This window comes from Lycorma delicatula, chromosome 2, assembly GCF_047948215.1.
Source record: "Lycorma delicatula isolate Av1 chromosome 2, ASM4794821v1, whole genome shotgun sequence".
NCBI lineage: Eukaryota > Metazoa > Arthropoda > Insecta > Hemiptera > Fulgoridae > Lycorma > Lycorma delicatula.
This window is the reverse complement of record NC_134456.1, coordinates 159404024-159421751: the sequence shown is the minus strand read 5'-3', so window position 1 is coordinate 159421751 and position 17728 is coordinate 159404024. Positions and strand designations below refer to the sequence as shown.

The window sequence follows — 17728 nt, the reverse complement described above, 5'->3', positions numbered from 1 at the left end:
ATTTTATTCATTAATTATAGACATAACTAAAATGAATTTATTTGTTTATTTTTTTAATATTACTGTGCAATTCATTGTATTTCCTTTTAAATGTTAAAGATCTTATCATTTACTGATAAGTAAAGTATAATGCCAGACAAATGGGGGATGTAAATAAATATGTTAATCTTTTAAAATATTTTTCAGATAACATTTTTTGTTTTTTGTTTAATTATTTTTTATTAAGAAGGCATAAATAAAATAATGAATGTAACACATAAATGAAGTTTCACACAGTTTATCTTTTATAATAATAATATATATTTTTTTAAATTTATTTTGTACAAGAGAACAGCTACTTAATTAAGCCTTTGTGTATTTAGGATTTGAACCTTAAAAGTCTTGACTTCGAAATCAGCCGATTTGCGATAACGAGTTCACCACTAAACTAACACGATGTTGTTTGGTACCATCAAGTGGTACCAAATCTGCATGAGGCTGATAGCAAAACATTGCATCTGTGCTTTATAACGTTGATCTGTAATAAAACAATCAGTGAAACGATTAAGCTCAGTTAATGCATCATTCTGAAAACATTTTTTAATTACTTAATCAGTTTCCAAAGCTGACTATTTTCCAATCACCTTGTTAATAATAGCCAAGTATTTTTAATGTTTTCCTTTTCTAAAGCTAATTTAATTTATCAAATTCAAAGTTATTCTTCTGCTTTTTAATTTTTTTATTTAATTGATTCCGGAAACTGATATAGCAATTTTTCAACACAAGGTTATCAGTAGATTGCTTCTTTCTTTTGAAAAGTTTATTAATTTATTTAATTTGACCTAATAACTTTGATGTAATCAATTCCTTTTTCAATTTATATATATTGGTACTTTTAATTTTTAAGTTCGCTCATTGATTCCATTTGCGAATCAATTTTTTTTATCTAATAAATCAAGGTTGTTTTAAGATCAAAGTTTAAATTTTTTTCGTTGCCTGCGACCCAACGGGAATGTGCGGGAGCGCCTATAACTTATACAACGCCATGACACATTTTTAGTGTTACGTACTAAACGTATTATACGTACATACGTATATTATTATACGTATTTTCTGAAAGTCCAGAAAAAACAAGAAGAAAAGAATTTTCGCATCCATGGTATTTGACCTGATCTTCTTCAACAGGCAGTGGCTCGTTACAAGTTGTACAGACAGCCGAATTTTATAATAGTTTCAACTTAATTCGAATACACCACTTATTATGTTACATGTCATTTACTTTCGCAGGAAATCACCTGTCTTCAGATAAAAATTAGCGAGAGCACATACAAAAATTTCTAAAATAACTGAACATTATGGACAAAAAGAATTTTCTTTGATTAACCAGCTGAAAAGTTATTTGAACTCACGATCGAGTTTCATTATAAGAGTAGAGAGTTGAAGGAACAACCGCTCGCCTTGAGCGATAAGGAGTGAATAATTACAATAATAATAATCACATATTAATTATTACAATAATAAGATAAGGTCTGGAACATACCATCCACGTTCAACGTCCTGGGCGGCAATAGCTGCCCTGTTATTGTACAATAAGTACGATCATGTAAATGGCTAACACGGCTCCGAGTATTTTCCTTGGAAATGTGATCATCTATTTTGACTTGACCTCCATCTTTAGATGATTAAATGGAACGGATTTTTTTCGGCCACCTACTTCTGAAAATAATTTGAAAATGTTCTTGTATCACGTTTAGAGCTAGCGATGTGGCGGCTAGAGTCGGTTTGACTGCAGGTGTTAACGGAGACTCTTCCGTCATCTCCCGCGATGTCAAGCATGTAGCTAAGGTACCATGTATGTCAATGTATGGAATCCCTGAAAGCAGAAGGCTTTGGTGAGTAAGTGCCTGGAGTCAGTGCAGAGCGTTGCACATCTGCTCTCTGTCAGCATTGATGCTGATGCCACCAGAGTATCAGGTCAGTCCTCCAAGGTTAGTGTCCCTTGAGTGGAGGGGGGGGGAGGGTGTACCCCGGCGGCTAGCCTTGCAACTGATGAATCAACTTTCATGAAGAATCTTGAACAACTTACCGTGGTACAGAGTACACGTAAACACTCTTGTTTAGAAAGAGCCGATCTGTAAACCATTTAGCCAGACCGCCCACTAATACTACTGCAGGATTTTTTAGATGTACAGAAAACTTGTAGTTGTGTTTATGATTATTAGCATATATTTTTATAGATATGTGGCAACTAATTTATAATTTGTTAAGTAACATGAAAAGCAGCTGCTAAACATTTGTGCGATGCAGGTAGGCAATTCCTATCAACCTAGGTTAAGTATGTGTTCCACATATTTTAAGCTTCTATGTATTTTGTAACGGTATACACATCTAATACATATTTTACCATTTTTAAGAGAAAAATTATGATTAAAAATCTAATAGATTTGTTTAATTGTCATTTTATGTACTGACCTTGTAACAGCTGGGTAACAATCATGATTAAACATGGCTGCACTTGTATAAACACCGACAGCAATATAATTAAGCTTAGTTGACTGAAAGTGGTATGGGGACTTCATTACCGTTTCATATATCTCATGTGCATTGAACTGCAATACTTGTAATTGATGCAGTAGTAGTGAACCAATAAATTGTTCGTCTTCTGTTAAACTCACTGTAATAACACAAAAATTAATTTCATATAAATATAATAATTTTATATAATTTTCTATGATTTTCTATAACTGTTAATATTATTTATCTTGATTAATAGTAGTAATAATCCAGTTTGAAACTAATAAGAATTAATGTACTTAACCTGTACATTTTGAATTCTTTTAGCGAGTGTTCTCAAATAAATGAAATACTAAAAAAACACTTTTAGTACAAAATTTTCTTCAAATTATTATTAATTCTGTTTCAATAAAAAGTTATTGTTACTGTAAAGTTTTTTTTTTCAGTAAGTGTAAGAATTAAGTATAATAAGTTTACTTGATATTGAGGTTTACAAATTAAGAAATATTATTTAGCAACTTCAAAGAGATTTTTTATCAAAAGAATATTTTTCCAAAGCAGAAAAATTTCTTCCAGTTAATTTTTTATGTTATTAATCTTATAAGAACTCATAAGTTTATTTTTTAAAAATCAGTAAGTTCTGAAATGATGTAAATGGAAAAAAGTTAAATCCATAGATGTGAACTTCACCATTAAGGGTATTATATATATACTAGAAAAGTTATTTGACACATATGAATACGATTAGTTGTATACAGTATTAAATTAAAGCTTATAATAGCTGAATAGAAAATTAAGTTTTACTTATTACCTATTTTTCTTCAAATTAATTCACTTAAATTTTGAGAACAACAATAAAATCACAAATTTTGGTAATGTATACCAAGTTACCTTAAATAAAAATATAATATTATTAGAGAATATGTAAATAGTATTATACTACAATTTCCTTTACGCAATATAAAAATAGATAACACAGAAAATTTTTATAACTTTAATATTGTATTCTGTTATCTAAGGGATGGTAATTATTTTTTACAAGAATTCTTATATAATAAAAAAAATATAAAATATAAGAATAAACATATTATGATATTTGTTGTATTGTGTAGTAAGCAGTTGAACTGTTAGGATGTAATAACATTGTGTCTAAAATTTTCAAAGCAAGTATATCTAAAGACTAACTTTCTAACTCAAAACATCATAAAAATAACAAAGTAAGCTTATATTTTATGTTTATTAAATAAGAGACACTGAAATACTCTGAACGAAAGCATACAAAAATTACAAAAAAATAAATTGAAAATTTTTATTAATAGTTCTTTCAATGAGTCAAAAATAATATCATTCATTCAGAATAAAATTGTTTCATATATTCAGGTTAAATTAGGACATGACCTGACCTGACAATTCTCATAATCATATCTTGTTCACTTTGTACATATCTTTTGTACAAGAATCTTTGCAGACTTATAATTCTTCAGTACTGGATAGTGGTCTTTTCCATCCAAACACAGCTCTTTTGATAAATAAAATTGAGCTCTTTTTTTTCACAAAAACAGGAGGGCTAGGAGAAGGCCTAGAAACCTTTTATGATGAAATAAGCTTCAATCAATTCAATCTGCTATCACTTTAAAGCTGACAAGACCAAGTTCGTTGTTAGTTCTTTAAAATATGGGCTTCATACATTAGTTGCTGTTATGTTAAAAAGATTCTTGCATACAATATTTTACTTTCCCTTTTATGTGGATAATGCCTAGCCATTTTGTCTGTAAAGTTGATACCTTCCATGTACTTTGTTATAGAAACAAATACATTGAAAACAAGTAACTCTTGCATGTTTTTAAAATATTGTTTTACCTTACTATGATCTTTAAAAGGTATTATCTCTTCAATGATAATTTTAAATTCTGTAGAAGAGCATACGTTTTCAGATACTTCATTTAGAATTGTTAATATTCAACTAAATTTAAAAAAAATATTTCTTATTATTCGAGTAGTAATATTATCAACAAAGTGCAAGTACCAGTACTTTATAATTTTTTTCAAATATTTTCAAAGCCAGGGCATTTCCTATTATATCTAACCTGTTTTATCTTATTTGGCAATGAGACATCCTGCAATAATGTTTCTAATGTATCTCGTAATAATATTTATGGTAGAAAAGTTTCATCTGATTTTTTGACTACGTAAAAATAATGATTGGTTGACGCATAGTGGACAATATTGAACTGTTCTTTGGCAAATAATTCTGTAATGGTGTCAGGGAATTAGTTTTGCCATAAGTCCTTATTGTCAAATTATGATCCTTATTACTAAGAAATTTAGGGCTGTTATCTGCTAATTCATTCTCTTTTCAATGTACCACATTACTTTTCTTTTGGGTTTTGCAAGATTATTTGATACTACAGGCACCTGATCTTCTTCACTACAGTAGTTTCCAACTTAGGTTTGCAGTTGTATTTGATGATGTAAGCACTACATCTTCTATATTAAAGTTGATTTCTTGTATTTTCAATCCTATCATCAAAGTTGTTTTCTTCTATACAAGAAATTCCAGTATCTTTCTTAAAGACATACAGTGACATAAAATTATTCTCTATGCCATTTTCATCTTCTGATCTACCAAGACTTAATTCTGACCAATCAGGATCTTCACTAACATTTCTAACAATTGTTCATCAGAAACATGTTCGTTAGTTACCCCACATTTGCTACATTTAGACAAAATATATACCTAGTACAAAATATATAAAAAAAAACATAAAAATGTTCTTCTGTATTAAAATTTGTTGATATAGAAATTTTACAACAAAAAATTGCCAAGTGTTCTCATCAGTTTAACTAATCATATAAACATTATATGATTAAAAAAAAAAACATTTTTGCGTATTTACTCACTGCAATTTTTTTATTGTTGCTTCATATTATTGAACTGTCATTTAACTGTAACCAATAAAATTTACTTATGCTTTTTATTCTGATTTCTTTGTCTCTGGGTTAAACATTCCCATAAGGATAGCTGCAGCAATGTATGCTATTGCAGGAACAATCTTATCAGAAAAAAGATAAAAATAATTGTGGAGAGGTTAATGTAGATATTGAATTATTTTATATAACTAAACTTTACTGGGTAGCACTCTTCTATCAACGGCTCACTAATGTTACAACTGACCAAGTGGCTTCTCAGCTCATTCAAACTGAGAAAACAGAATTCCCCAAAGCTTAAAAATCCCAGAATAGAACTTTTTTTACTTAAAATACATCTTATTAAAAAATCCAAATGAAGCAATAAAAATGTTGTTTGGTGTTTTAGCTGTAAACAATCAGAAGCATTAGTAACAACCTGAAAAATGTAAAGATGACATAAGTATAGAAAAAGTTCTCTTTCAGAAATTTCAGTGAAATGTGATCAATGCAATTAATCAAAACTTGCTCTAGAGAAAATTAAATTCCAAAGTGTTTGTGCAACAAAGATTGGACTACGTTCATTAGCATGATAAATTTTATTTGTAAAATTTTATTCATTTATTTTTAATTTTTCATACTGTAGGTGAAAAATGCAAGATCCTCACTGCCAGTTAATTTTGAGATTAGCTAATTTATATGCCATCTCTAACTATTATATCATTTGCTACGCCAATGAAGTAAACAGTTTTAAGAATAAATTTATTGTCCAGTGTGTTGCAATCAAGTATTGCCAATAGAATCCAACTCTATAAACATGCCACATTAACAACAAGCTAAATGTAAAGTTACCAATTTACATAAAAATAAAAAGCACCTTTAAAATTTATAGGTTCATAATCAATTATTAAAAAAAATATTTCAGAAATATATTTCTTAATCATATGTTAAAAATGATATTTAGCATGATCAATCTAATAATAACTATGGTTGATGAACATGACATACATTACAGGTATGTGTTGCTTGAAATAGTATTTTAATAGCTGATGGTGAATCCAAATATTGGATAAGTATTTTTTATGTAAACTGATAAGTTTACATCAACCTTGCTATTAATTTGGTGTGTTATATGTGATCTTTGGTAGTTACAAATAACTTTTAATAAGTAATGTTTTTGTATTCAAACGTAATCTTTTTTGTAATGATATGTCATCTAGCACTTTTAGTATTTAAAAATTTTAAAACTTTGTCAGAATCTCTGAGTGAGTGTTTAAAAAAAAATACTTGAGTAATCAAATATTGTTGTTATATGCATTATTATGTAAAAAAATTCTGACTACTGTATAAAACAATCATTATTTGAGACCAATCAACAGAAGTAAATAAAACTTTTATTGAGTTTTTAATTTAATTAAGAAGTATTGAATAAATGTCACCTTTGACCTTTATCATAATGAGATCCGAAGTATCCAGTTGACTGTAAAACTCTTAAGTGAAATAAGGCCATTAAAGTCCGATGAAGAAAATCAGTTGGTGTTCTGATTGTTTTGTGTGATACAAGATTATAAAACTGAAAAAAAATTTAAAAATATTGTTATAATTTGTATTAAACTGATTTTGCATATGTAATTGTACAACTGTAATATTATAATAATATTCATAACATTAATTACTGTATGATTTTTACTTTATTTATTAACTTAATTTTTTTTTGGATGAGTTAAGTACAAGTATAAAGTTGGAAAGTTCAAATGTCAGATTGCCTAAAACCATAAGGTTTTCAAACTTAGCACTTTTACATACAACATAACATAAATAATGTTCTGTACTTGTAGAATATTTAACAAGAAATTTATTTATGTTTTTCATTTACTTTTATAATATTTGAAGATGAACTTAATAACTTTGGTATGTTTTTGGCTACAACAATTGATAAACTGTTTTATATTTTTAAACTTATTAATTTAAAAATATAAACTTTTCAAGTTTAAAAATTGCATCAAATTTTGTAATAAAATGCTTTTATTGCATTGGTAACATCAATAAAAACCTTGATATTCTATATGTACTCAAAAAAATATCATATTTTAATAAACTTAAATATTATGAAATATGTATACACAAAAACCCACTATACTAAATTTCATTTGTTATAACAAATGAACAGACACAATTCACATAGAATATTTTTTGACTACATTATAAATATATGTTGCTTTAATGAAAGAAAAAAATATGCCATTTTTAACATTAGCTGACAATGAAAGTGGGCGCACTTTTGCTTTTTCTGAAAGAGATTACAACAAAACTCCTGAACTTGGAAACCAGAAATATGATAAAATTGTTGAACTGTTTATTAAATTTTTTTATTCTTTGGAAACTTAGCAACGCTGTATCATAGATATTTACCTTTTTAATTATATTTAGTTATATCTTATATAATATATTTAATTATATGTATATTTAATTTTAATAGCTTGAGTTTTAAATAGCTATAAATGTAACAGGCACCAGAACTAAATGGTAATAGGCAAACTGACATTAGCTTCTGGTCACTCCTGAAAATAGCATAGTAAATATCAAGAATAAAAAGCACCTCATGAATTATCCATGTCCTGTAATGCATACTGCCTTTACTGAACTGAGAAGTTGCCAATGTTAAGTTTCGTTATAACTACCTAGGAGTGCTAATCTTAGGAAACTGGGGGGGGCGAGGTACTCCAATGCCTTTGTCATTGTACTGAATACACTGTTGCACATTAGCATGCCAAGCATATTGAAATGCAGGTGATACATTCACTCTTATACATAGGAACTGCATTAACATGAACCATATATATCGTTACTCTAAGAGTAAATAAGTCTGGGAATGTTTGGGCCTTGCAGTCCTCCCAGTACTTTTTCATACGTTCCAATTTTTGTGTCCTTTCTAGTGTTGAAAATGTTTATGTTGTGAGTTTTTTCTTTGAGTGTGAAGCAATTGTTTTTGTTCTTGTTTTTCTTGTTTAATTTTTTCTTATCTGTGGTGTCTACTGGTGTAAGGCCAATTTCCTTCAGAACCTTTCTTATTTCTCTGATCCATCTGCATCCTTTCTTGGTGTTTTTCAAGTTGAGATTGTACTGTACTAGCTGTTTCAAAGTCTTGAATTTTGCATCCTCATGGTATGTCCAAAGAATCGTAGTCTCCCCTTATGCATTGTATCAGTGATGGGTTCTAACTCTTTGTACACAACTTTATTGGGCACAATCCACTACAACCTGTCTTTCTAGTACTTTTTATTGATGCAGGTTCTTCCAATTTTTCTTTCGATTTTCTGGAGTTTGTCGGTGTTTGATTGTTCGTTCAGGTGGAAGAGTGTTTCTGCTGCATAAGTGGCTTCTGGTTTTATAACTGTGTTGTAGTATCTTATTTTTGCGTTTATCGATAATGAATTTTTTATTGTAAGTGTACCAGGTTAATTTTTGAGCTTTAGCTAGTTTGTTTCTTCTTATTTGAATTGAGTTTTTTCATTTAGGTTGTTTGTTATTATTACTTCTTTTAGTCATGTTGGTTTTTGGGGCATAATTTCTGTCTTTTTGAATATTTTGAGCTTTATTGATGTTGTTTGCTAGCAGTGCCCAGTCAGTGGTGAAACCAAAGTAGTTTGTTTTGATTTTTCGACCTATTTTTATTTTTTGAGCCATTTCCTCATTACCTTTTCTAGAGTGCAGTTGAATAATAGCAGTGAGAGCCCAGTGGCCTTGGCATTGTCATGTTTGATCTCAAATGATTCCAAGAGCTCATCTCTGAATTTTACTTTTCACCTAGGGTTTGTGAAAGTCAGTTTTATCATGTTCATTAATGCAGTATGTACTCTGAGGTGTCTTAGAATTTTTTGTAGGGATTCTCTGTGGATGCAGTCATAAGCTTTCTTGAAATCTACAAGTGTTATCACCATGTCTCTGTTTCTTTTCCTGTTGTAATCCATTATTAGTTTGAAACTCATGATCTGGTCTGGACAACTCCTTCGAGGTCTGAAACCTTCCTGGTATTATCCTAGTTCTTTCGAGTGGTAAACCCATCCTGTTGAGGATGATTCTTGAAAGAATTTTTGTATGTTGTGTCTAGTAGTGAGATTTCCCTGTAACTGTTAGAGTCTGTTTTGTTCCGTTTTTTTGTGTAGTGGATGGATGAAGGCTGTTGTCCAATATTCTGGTAATTCTTCTTTGATCCAGATGTTGACAAGCTGTTGATGAAGGGCAACTTTTGCTGATCTTCTTGCATGTTTCCAGATCTCTACAAAAGTCAGATCTTCTCCCGCTGTTTTGTAATTCTTCATCTCATCCAGTGCTTGGTAGACTTCTTTTATTGTGGGAGGATTGATATTTTCTGGTGATGTTGTTATTGGAGTGTTGGTGTTAAGTTTAAGAGTTCAGTCAGTTCTTCACAATTTAGGAGTTTGTTGAAATACTTATCTAGGATTTTCGCATTGTCTTTATTGTAATGGGCCAGTTTACCATTTTCATTCTTTATTAATAGGGTTGGGGGTTTGTATTTTTGGAACTGATTCTTGAAAGTTTTGTAATGATTGTGTTTTACTGAATTCTTCTTCTGTTGACTTCAATGTGTCTTTTTATTCTCTTTAGGGTTTGGGTTGGTTTCTTTTCTTTATTTTACTAGATTTTGGAAGGAAGGTTCTGATTTTTGGGATTGGTGAAATAGCCATGATTAATGTCTTTTTTCCACTGTTTCATTTAATTTGCTGTTCTACCATTGATGTTTTTTACGGGATTTTATTGGAGCTAATTCTTATGCGATTTGTTTTAGGTTGATTAGATCTTACCATCTATCAGGTTTGTGTAATTTTTTTTACCAGGCTCTTTATTACTTAGGAATGTAGGCTCATACTGTCAATAAAAATATACTGTATTAAATATTAAATCCATTTGGAGTTTAAAATAACTTTATTTTTGATATTATTAGATATTGTATGAATAAATTCTCTTTTTTTGCTTCATTGCAGGGAAAACTGAAATTTTCTTATCACTCTCTCTGATTACTTATCAGTAACCTGATCTATATTATTTAAAGATTGTTTTTTTACCAAATTTCAACATTCGGAAACATAACTCATGACTTTTTTCTGGCATGAGTAAAAAACAGCAATGGTTTTAATGTGTAATAATCAATTATAGATGAAACATTTTTTTTTTACTAATACACTAGTTAAAGCTTTCTTTTAATTAAGGTTATTATAGTAAATTTTGTCTTTTTTCCTGTTTATGGTTTTTCCTCATTTATTCCATCTGTGTTAACTTTTATATCTTTTTTTTATTCTGGTTAACTTTCCCTTTATGGTTCTATTATAACATCTTATGTTATCCTTTTTTACTTTTTTCCTAGAAAATTTATTATTTTTTGGAAAAATATCTTGTTAATTTTTTGTACAGGTATATACTTTTTAAACTTATATATATATACTGTTATATATATATATATATATAAAACAGTGATTGCCTAAGTTTTTTTTAATTTTACTTACCCTCAGATATGGTTGTGGTGTATCAGTCCCTAGATCTGGTTTAAGTTGTAAAAAATAATCCAGATTTGTTTTTGTGAGAATTCTTAGTGATATATGACAAAGTATGCTCATTCCAGAACCTAACAGCATGTCAAGAAATTTACATTCATATCTATGGTAAGTTTTTAAAGCTGTATCTCTGCATATATCACTACAAAATGCTATTCCACTACATTCTGGACATGGAATTGCAGCCCTCAGTCTGTTAAAAGGTATATTACAAACAAAAAAATTATAAAAAACAACAAATTTTTTTTACTTGCTATAGATTACCAGAAGTTCTTTGACATTTTTTTATCATGTTGTTTGCTTGTTATTCTTAAATTAAAACTGATCAAATGTGGTTATATTGCTTATAAATACAAGTAAACAGTGATCATTTATTTTAAAACCTAAAGTGGAACATTAGTAGGAAACTTTTTAATCTAACTGTAATAAAGGTTTGTAGTATAAAATTATAACTCTGCTTATAAATTATTACTAAAATAGAAATGTTTTTTTTTAACTTTGACTTATTGTTGTCATCACTTTTAGCTTTTATATGACAAATTATTTTGATTGTAATTTACACCCTTGCATTTTCTCCTTAAATTAATGACTTTTAAGAAATCACTTAATCAATTGGAATTCCATCATTAGTTTTAAAAGTTTTACAAGATAAATTTAAATGTGGTGCTGTATGCTAATGGACTGTTTTACTCTTACTTTGTTAGCTGTGGGCTTTGTATTTGCCCAAAGAGTTTATATCTTAGGTCAATTTTAGCAAATTATCTACTAATTGTAGGAGGTTGTCATACTTTAAGTCCTACAGTACATTGTGTATTGGTAGTACTATGTTTTTTGTGCGTGATTTAACTAATGGATTTTAAGTTCTATCCAATATATTTAAAACTTGCTTAATAATTTCAAATGCACATCACTTTATGCTACTGTAATACACAGATCAACTTTTATAGGATTCCTCACTACACAGGAATTTGAGACAATAAATTGATCAATTAGAAGTATAATATGATTGGAGGATAATATTGTTTATTTACATAAATTAAATTTTAAGATCCTCAATTTATGCATATATGCTAAAGTTCCAACTTTTTCTCAAAATCTAAGTTAAAAAATATTAAAATTCTGTCATGTAGTAAACTATTTTTATACTAATTCAAGGCAAATTTGTATTAATAAAATAATAAATAAGAGTGATTCATCATTTAAATATTAAGTTAAGATGTTGTAAATAATTCTAAGAAGATATAGGTAATAAATTTTATCATATACTGAATATTCATTTTACAAAGAATGTCAAATAATAACTGGGTTGCTTTGAATAAAATCAAAAATCAATCCCATGTCCATGCAGTTACAACTGGGGTGGGCAACAATATGGCATAGATATTTTTACATACGTCGGCCGATAGGACAATGCTCAGAAGCTCCATGTGGAATACGGAATTGGCAGTCCCGAGCTGTCCAAGGTTATGCTTTTCGGGTTCACTGCCTGCAGCAGGAGGAGGAGATATGACTGTGGTCTGTTTTTTTGCCAACGTTGACCAGAGTGCAGACAGGAAGTGCTTATCCTCCTTCTAGTAGTGGAAACCAGGTTAGGGGTGAGCGATGTGAGCTTGCTCTACCGAATCTTACATCGTTCAACATCAGTCACTTGGCCCTTGGCAGGAATTGTCCCATCGGTAAGGGTATCAGAGCCCTTACTGCTACATGTGAGGTTTGGGAAGTCAAGCAATATCTGACTCCCTGGCCCGGGTTAAATTTGTGGGAGGCAGCTGACTGGGGGAACCCAGGCATGATGATCTAAGGTATGCTCAATCACTTCTCCGCCCACACCTTGAGACATCTTAACGAGCGATTGTTTATGTATGAAAATTTCTACTTCCATACATTCTAAGGCAAAGGGTCCGTATAAAAACCCATGTCCTGATGAACCTTTACCTTCGCAAGTGAAGCTAAGGAAGAACATCAAGTTTACTGATGTAAAGAGGAATGGAAAGTTTTGACTGAAGTTAAATGGATCGATTCCAGAATATTTGGTGATTAAGAAAAAGAAGGGGATTTCTCGAAGTACTTTCGTGATAGCTCAAGGCGCCATGGAGGCTGCAGGAAGGCCTGTAAAGAAAACAAGAAAGTCTTGTACTGAAATCTTTGTAGAAGCAGTTAATGACTCACAATTGTTACGGTCTCTTAAAGCCAACAAGATTGGAGTCATGGACATTGAAGATGCACGCATGGAACACTAAACACCTTAAAAGGAGTAGTTATGTGCAGAAACTTGCTGAACTGCACAGAAAAGGAGTTTGTTGAGGAACTTCATAATCAAGGAGTTGTTACATGTCGACAATTAAACACATGACGCAACAGAGAAGTTCTACCCTCCTCATCTCATGACCTGACCTTTCAGTAAACCAAGAGTCCAGAGAAGATAAAAGCTGGTTTCCATAGATTGAGGTATGTCCATCCATCCCAAATCCATTGTGGTGCTTTGGATGTCAGAGATTCGGTCATTAAGAGCCAAATATTGCATCTTATGCACAGGTTGCTGCAGCTTCTGCAGTTCTTTAATAAAAGACATAGTCTCTGAACCAGTTTCAGCCCTAGCTAGTATGGTTGTATCATCAATGAAGATTGAAAAGTCAACCATCCAGAGAAAACAATTGAAAACTGACACAGAAAAAAGCATATATTTTTAAACAAAGGAGTCTGTTTAAGCCAGGAATGAGTTTTTGACCAGCCAAAAGATGGATGTAAATGTAACCAAATCAACAGAAGAAGCCTGAACCCAATGCACTGCAGGCAAAATTTCAAATAGAAAAAATCCCCATTAAGGCAATCAGGAAAGAAGAAATGATGTATGAATAAGGGTGTAGGATGAGCAAAAATGGAACCTCTGAAAGCACAAAGGCCTTTAAGTGACAGAACAAGCACTTTAAATGCCCAAAGAATTGCAGTGGGGAGTGCATCAATTCTCAACTCTGATTCTATTTTCATCACTCCATCTGGGTCAGTATCATCTATCATCTGCGAAGAAGGGTGGATAGGAAAAAGGGAAATGGGTGAAGTGGGGAAGGGATGGGAAGAGGGTAAGGTTAAATTTTGTGATTTTCCATAATGTTTAGTTTTTTAATGTTTTATCAAATTTTCATTTGTGTTCATTTATATATATATACACTCAAATCTAGCAATAGTGAAGCATTGCCAAGTCAGCTTGTATTTTATTAAATAATAAATTTAATAAAAATGCTTGAAACATAATATAATTCCTAAATACGCAATCTAAAAAATAAAAAAACAAGAATAAAAATACTGGGAAAACATTTAAAAATATAGAATTAAGCAAGAAATAAAATAAAATATTAAAATAAGATACATATGTACATAAATATTGCTGAATCATGTTCAGGAGACACCAAAACGTAAAGTCTCTCCAAGTTGGTCTCTCCTTTTCCTGATATTTCCTTAGAAAATCTGACCTGGCTCAGTAGAGATTTCTACAAATTCTTTAGACATCTGCTAAAAAATAAAATAATTGAGCATGAAGATAAGTTTTTCTAACCTTTTAAAGCAGTGTAGACAATGAGAGTTGAATTTTTCTGGAAGGAGTGCTGCAGCAAATGGCTCTTCAACTGCTAATATATCACCAGCTTTAATTGGCTGTTGAGCTATTACAAAGCGACCAGCTTGTTCTGTACTTACAAGACCCAGGAGATTTGATGTTGATGGTAGCCCTGAATTAGGGCCTTCTGTTAGTTCTGGCAACTCTATGAAATAAAATTTTGTTTTTATATAAACAACTGGGTGATACATTACAATAATAACAAACAACATTATTTTTCTTTATTGCTTTCATTAATGAAGTATTAAAAAATTCTAGAATCTTGCTGAAAGTCATTGCTATTATTACTTATATATAAATTTTTCAATGTATACATAGGTAAACTCTATGTCTTATATGATAATGCAACGTTCATATTATAATTCATAATAGTATTTATAAGTAAACTTGGAAACAAATGTAATTGTATAACAAATATTTACCCTAAGACTCTTGAAGAGTGTTTCAGATTATTCAAATTATTTTGAATGGAAATGTGTGATGCCAAATGTAGTCACTAACTTAATGTAAATAGTGTTTTCAAATGTAAGTCAAGAAGACACACACACTACTGTGAAGTAGTACTTCAGAATCCAAATGTATGCAATTCAGAAAATTATCCATCCTTGTTAGCTCTACATAATATATTAATCTGAAGAATCTAATTAAAGATTTATAAATAAAATTATTTTATTAATTCAGATATTTTATTTTTATAAAATTTACTAATAATCAAGTGGTTTTAGTCAATTAGTAAAAGAGTTTTGTGACTTTTCTTAAGAGAAAATATAATTTATCCTTTACTGATGTAAAAATATGATTTACATTGTAAAGTCTATTTTGTTTTCAGAGCAAAAATTAATGTAAAACATGAAATTCAAATTAAACAATTTAAAATATGTTTACTGAAAGACAAAAGATAAAGTGACTATGCAATTTAAACACTCATGAGGATGTTAAAATAAAGTTACCTCTTAATGTTGGACAAAACGGGACTTCAAAAATCATGAAATTTTGGAAGAAAATGTAAGAGATACAAATTAACTAAATAATTGGAATGTGTTAATTATTATACTGTTTTCTTTGTTTACTGTTGTGAGTGTTGTGATTGTACACTGAACATTGAACAAGTGAACACTTAAACAACAAATTTTAATATTTTGTTTGTTAAATGAAAATGAATGATTGACACTTGTAGTATTTTTTTGTGGTAGTTTAAAATATGTTAACAGCTTTTTTATCAAGTGTAGTTTTTTTAGTAATTAACATTATTTTTGCAATAAAAAATACATGTGATGGTAATGTAACAGTACATTATATGTACTGCATGCATACTGACCTAAAATTTACTTCCTTTGAATTTTCAGTTGCCAGCTAGCATTTTTGGATTTCATTTTCTGTGGTAGTATGTTTCCACGATGGATATTTTCTGGTGAATGTGCTCTCCATGTTCATCATTCACAACACCAAGATTAATGAGAAAAAATCCAAATAGAGATGTAAGAAATTAACTTTGAAAAACATGTTTCATCCAGGTTTTCTATAGTTTCGAAGGAGCTCACATACAAATTTATATTTATCTTCTTTGTGGTTTACCAGGAAGTCATTTACCACATTTTGAAATGATTTCCATGTCTCAACTCAACTTTACTGAAGCCTTCTTCAAATTTAGGATCATTCATTCGTTTTCTTATCTGTGTTCGAACAAATGTGTCTTCCTTTATCTTTTACAAACTTTTTCATTAAACTTACCTAGTGTGCAATGGTGGAAGATAAACATTTTTAATCTTACTAGTGCCTGATATATTCATTCTTCCCTCCTGCAATCAGTGCCACTCTCTTAATCAATGACTTTTCCTATCCCTCTGTTCCATTCACACCAAAAGCAATAAAATTTAGTATTGCTGCTTTCCAAGTAAAAGTACAATTGCTTTCAGATCTCCATAAAAGTGTCATGAATATTTTGCATAGTAAAAGCAAGTTCTGTAATTTCATATGACGTTGTGAGTAGCTGAACAAAAGGGATTGATGGGTACTTATTTCTGTTGTGAAGTAGGACTACCTTAAACTAAGCTTTAAAGATTCTATAAGAAGATATGATTCTTCAGAATGATGCAAATGTCCCAGTGCTTCCAGTAAAGAGTTTGCAGTAACTACGTTCTCATTCTGAAAGAAGAAATGTTTAAATTCAGATGCCTGTTATGAAAGATATTTATTTTAATATTCTTTAGTAGAAGATTCCATCATTTCAATCTTGATGCTAGTATTTCTGCTTAAATTTTAGATCATAAATGAATTCTTAACTTTTAGATTCAAATTCTTCATCACTTGATAAACTCCAGGTTCAACATTAGTTATATCTTCACCTTCAGCAATAATGAAACTGAAAGCTGACATTGTGTGTGGCACTGACATTGTAGTAAAGGAATTATTGGAATATTTAACATTACATCTTGTCATAGCTATTGTTGTAGAAGTTTTTATTATACTTTACATTAATAACAGTCTCTATTATGATCCTTTGGCTCTCTCCAAACCACTGGAATTGCAAATGTCATACAACAAATTCCATTCACCAACCAGTCAACAGCGATACATAAATAAATCACAGCAAATATGAGAACCCAAGATTTGTCTTGATATACCTAATTTACATCCAAATTCAGATTTTATAACTTATTTAATTAATGGAGTTGTATTTATTCTTTGAGACCATTAATTATTTAATTATAAAATAATTATTATTTTAATTATTTCTGCTTTCTTTTAACAGAGATATGACAGAAACTGTTTGGAAAATTGATGCAATTGTGAGGAATTGTTAATAAATGATAGTTACAGCTACATAAAATCTAAGAAAAATTTGAACAACAACAAATTAATGCGCTCCTATTGTGAATGTGTGAGTGAATCAGTTAAATATGTTTAATAATACTAAAGAGCTGTTTACATTTGTTTGAACTGAGTACTGAGTTCCATATAATATATAATTTAACAATTATTATAACATATACAATATATTATATAGATTATAATAATATATATTATTATTGCATATAATTAATACTATGTGTAATACCTTAATTTATCTAAATTTTGTTTAGGCTGTGTCAATATAAATCAATATTTAAATATAAAAATTGGTAATTCTGATTTTTTAATG

General features: G+C 29.8%; 1 protein-coding gene and 1 long non-coding RNA gene across 2 annotated transcripts in view; one reads left to right on the top strand and one right to left on the bottom strand.

The window, feature by feature from the left end:
- Positions 1 to 17728, bottom strand: part of LOC142319360 (protein-lysine N-methyltransferase SMYD4-like) — a 52988-nt gene that overhangs the window by 16184 nt on the left and 19076 nt on the right. Inside the window, exons 6-9 of the mRNA XM_075356562.1 lie at positions 14527 to 14731; positions 10926 to 11166; positions 6847 to 6973; positions 2452 to 2653 (exon numbers count right to left, since the gene is read on the bottom strand). Of these exons, the coding sequence (XP_075212677.1) occupies positions 2452 to 2653; positions 6847 to 6973; positions 10926 to 11166; positions 14527 to 14731 (775 nt within the window). The remainder of the gene's footprint in view (positions 1 to 2451; positions 2654 to 6846; positions 6974 to 10925; positions 11167 to 14526; positions 14732 to 17728) is intronic.
- Positions 2548 to 17669, top strand: LOC142319364 (uncharacterized). Its single transcript, XR_012755181.1, has 3 exons — positions 2548 to 2655; positions 15416 to 15591; positions 17339 to 17669. It is a non-coding gene; the product is annotated as an uncharacterized LOC142319364 (long non-coding RNA).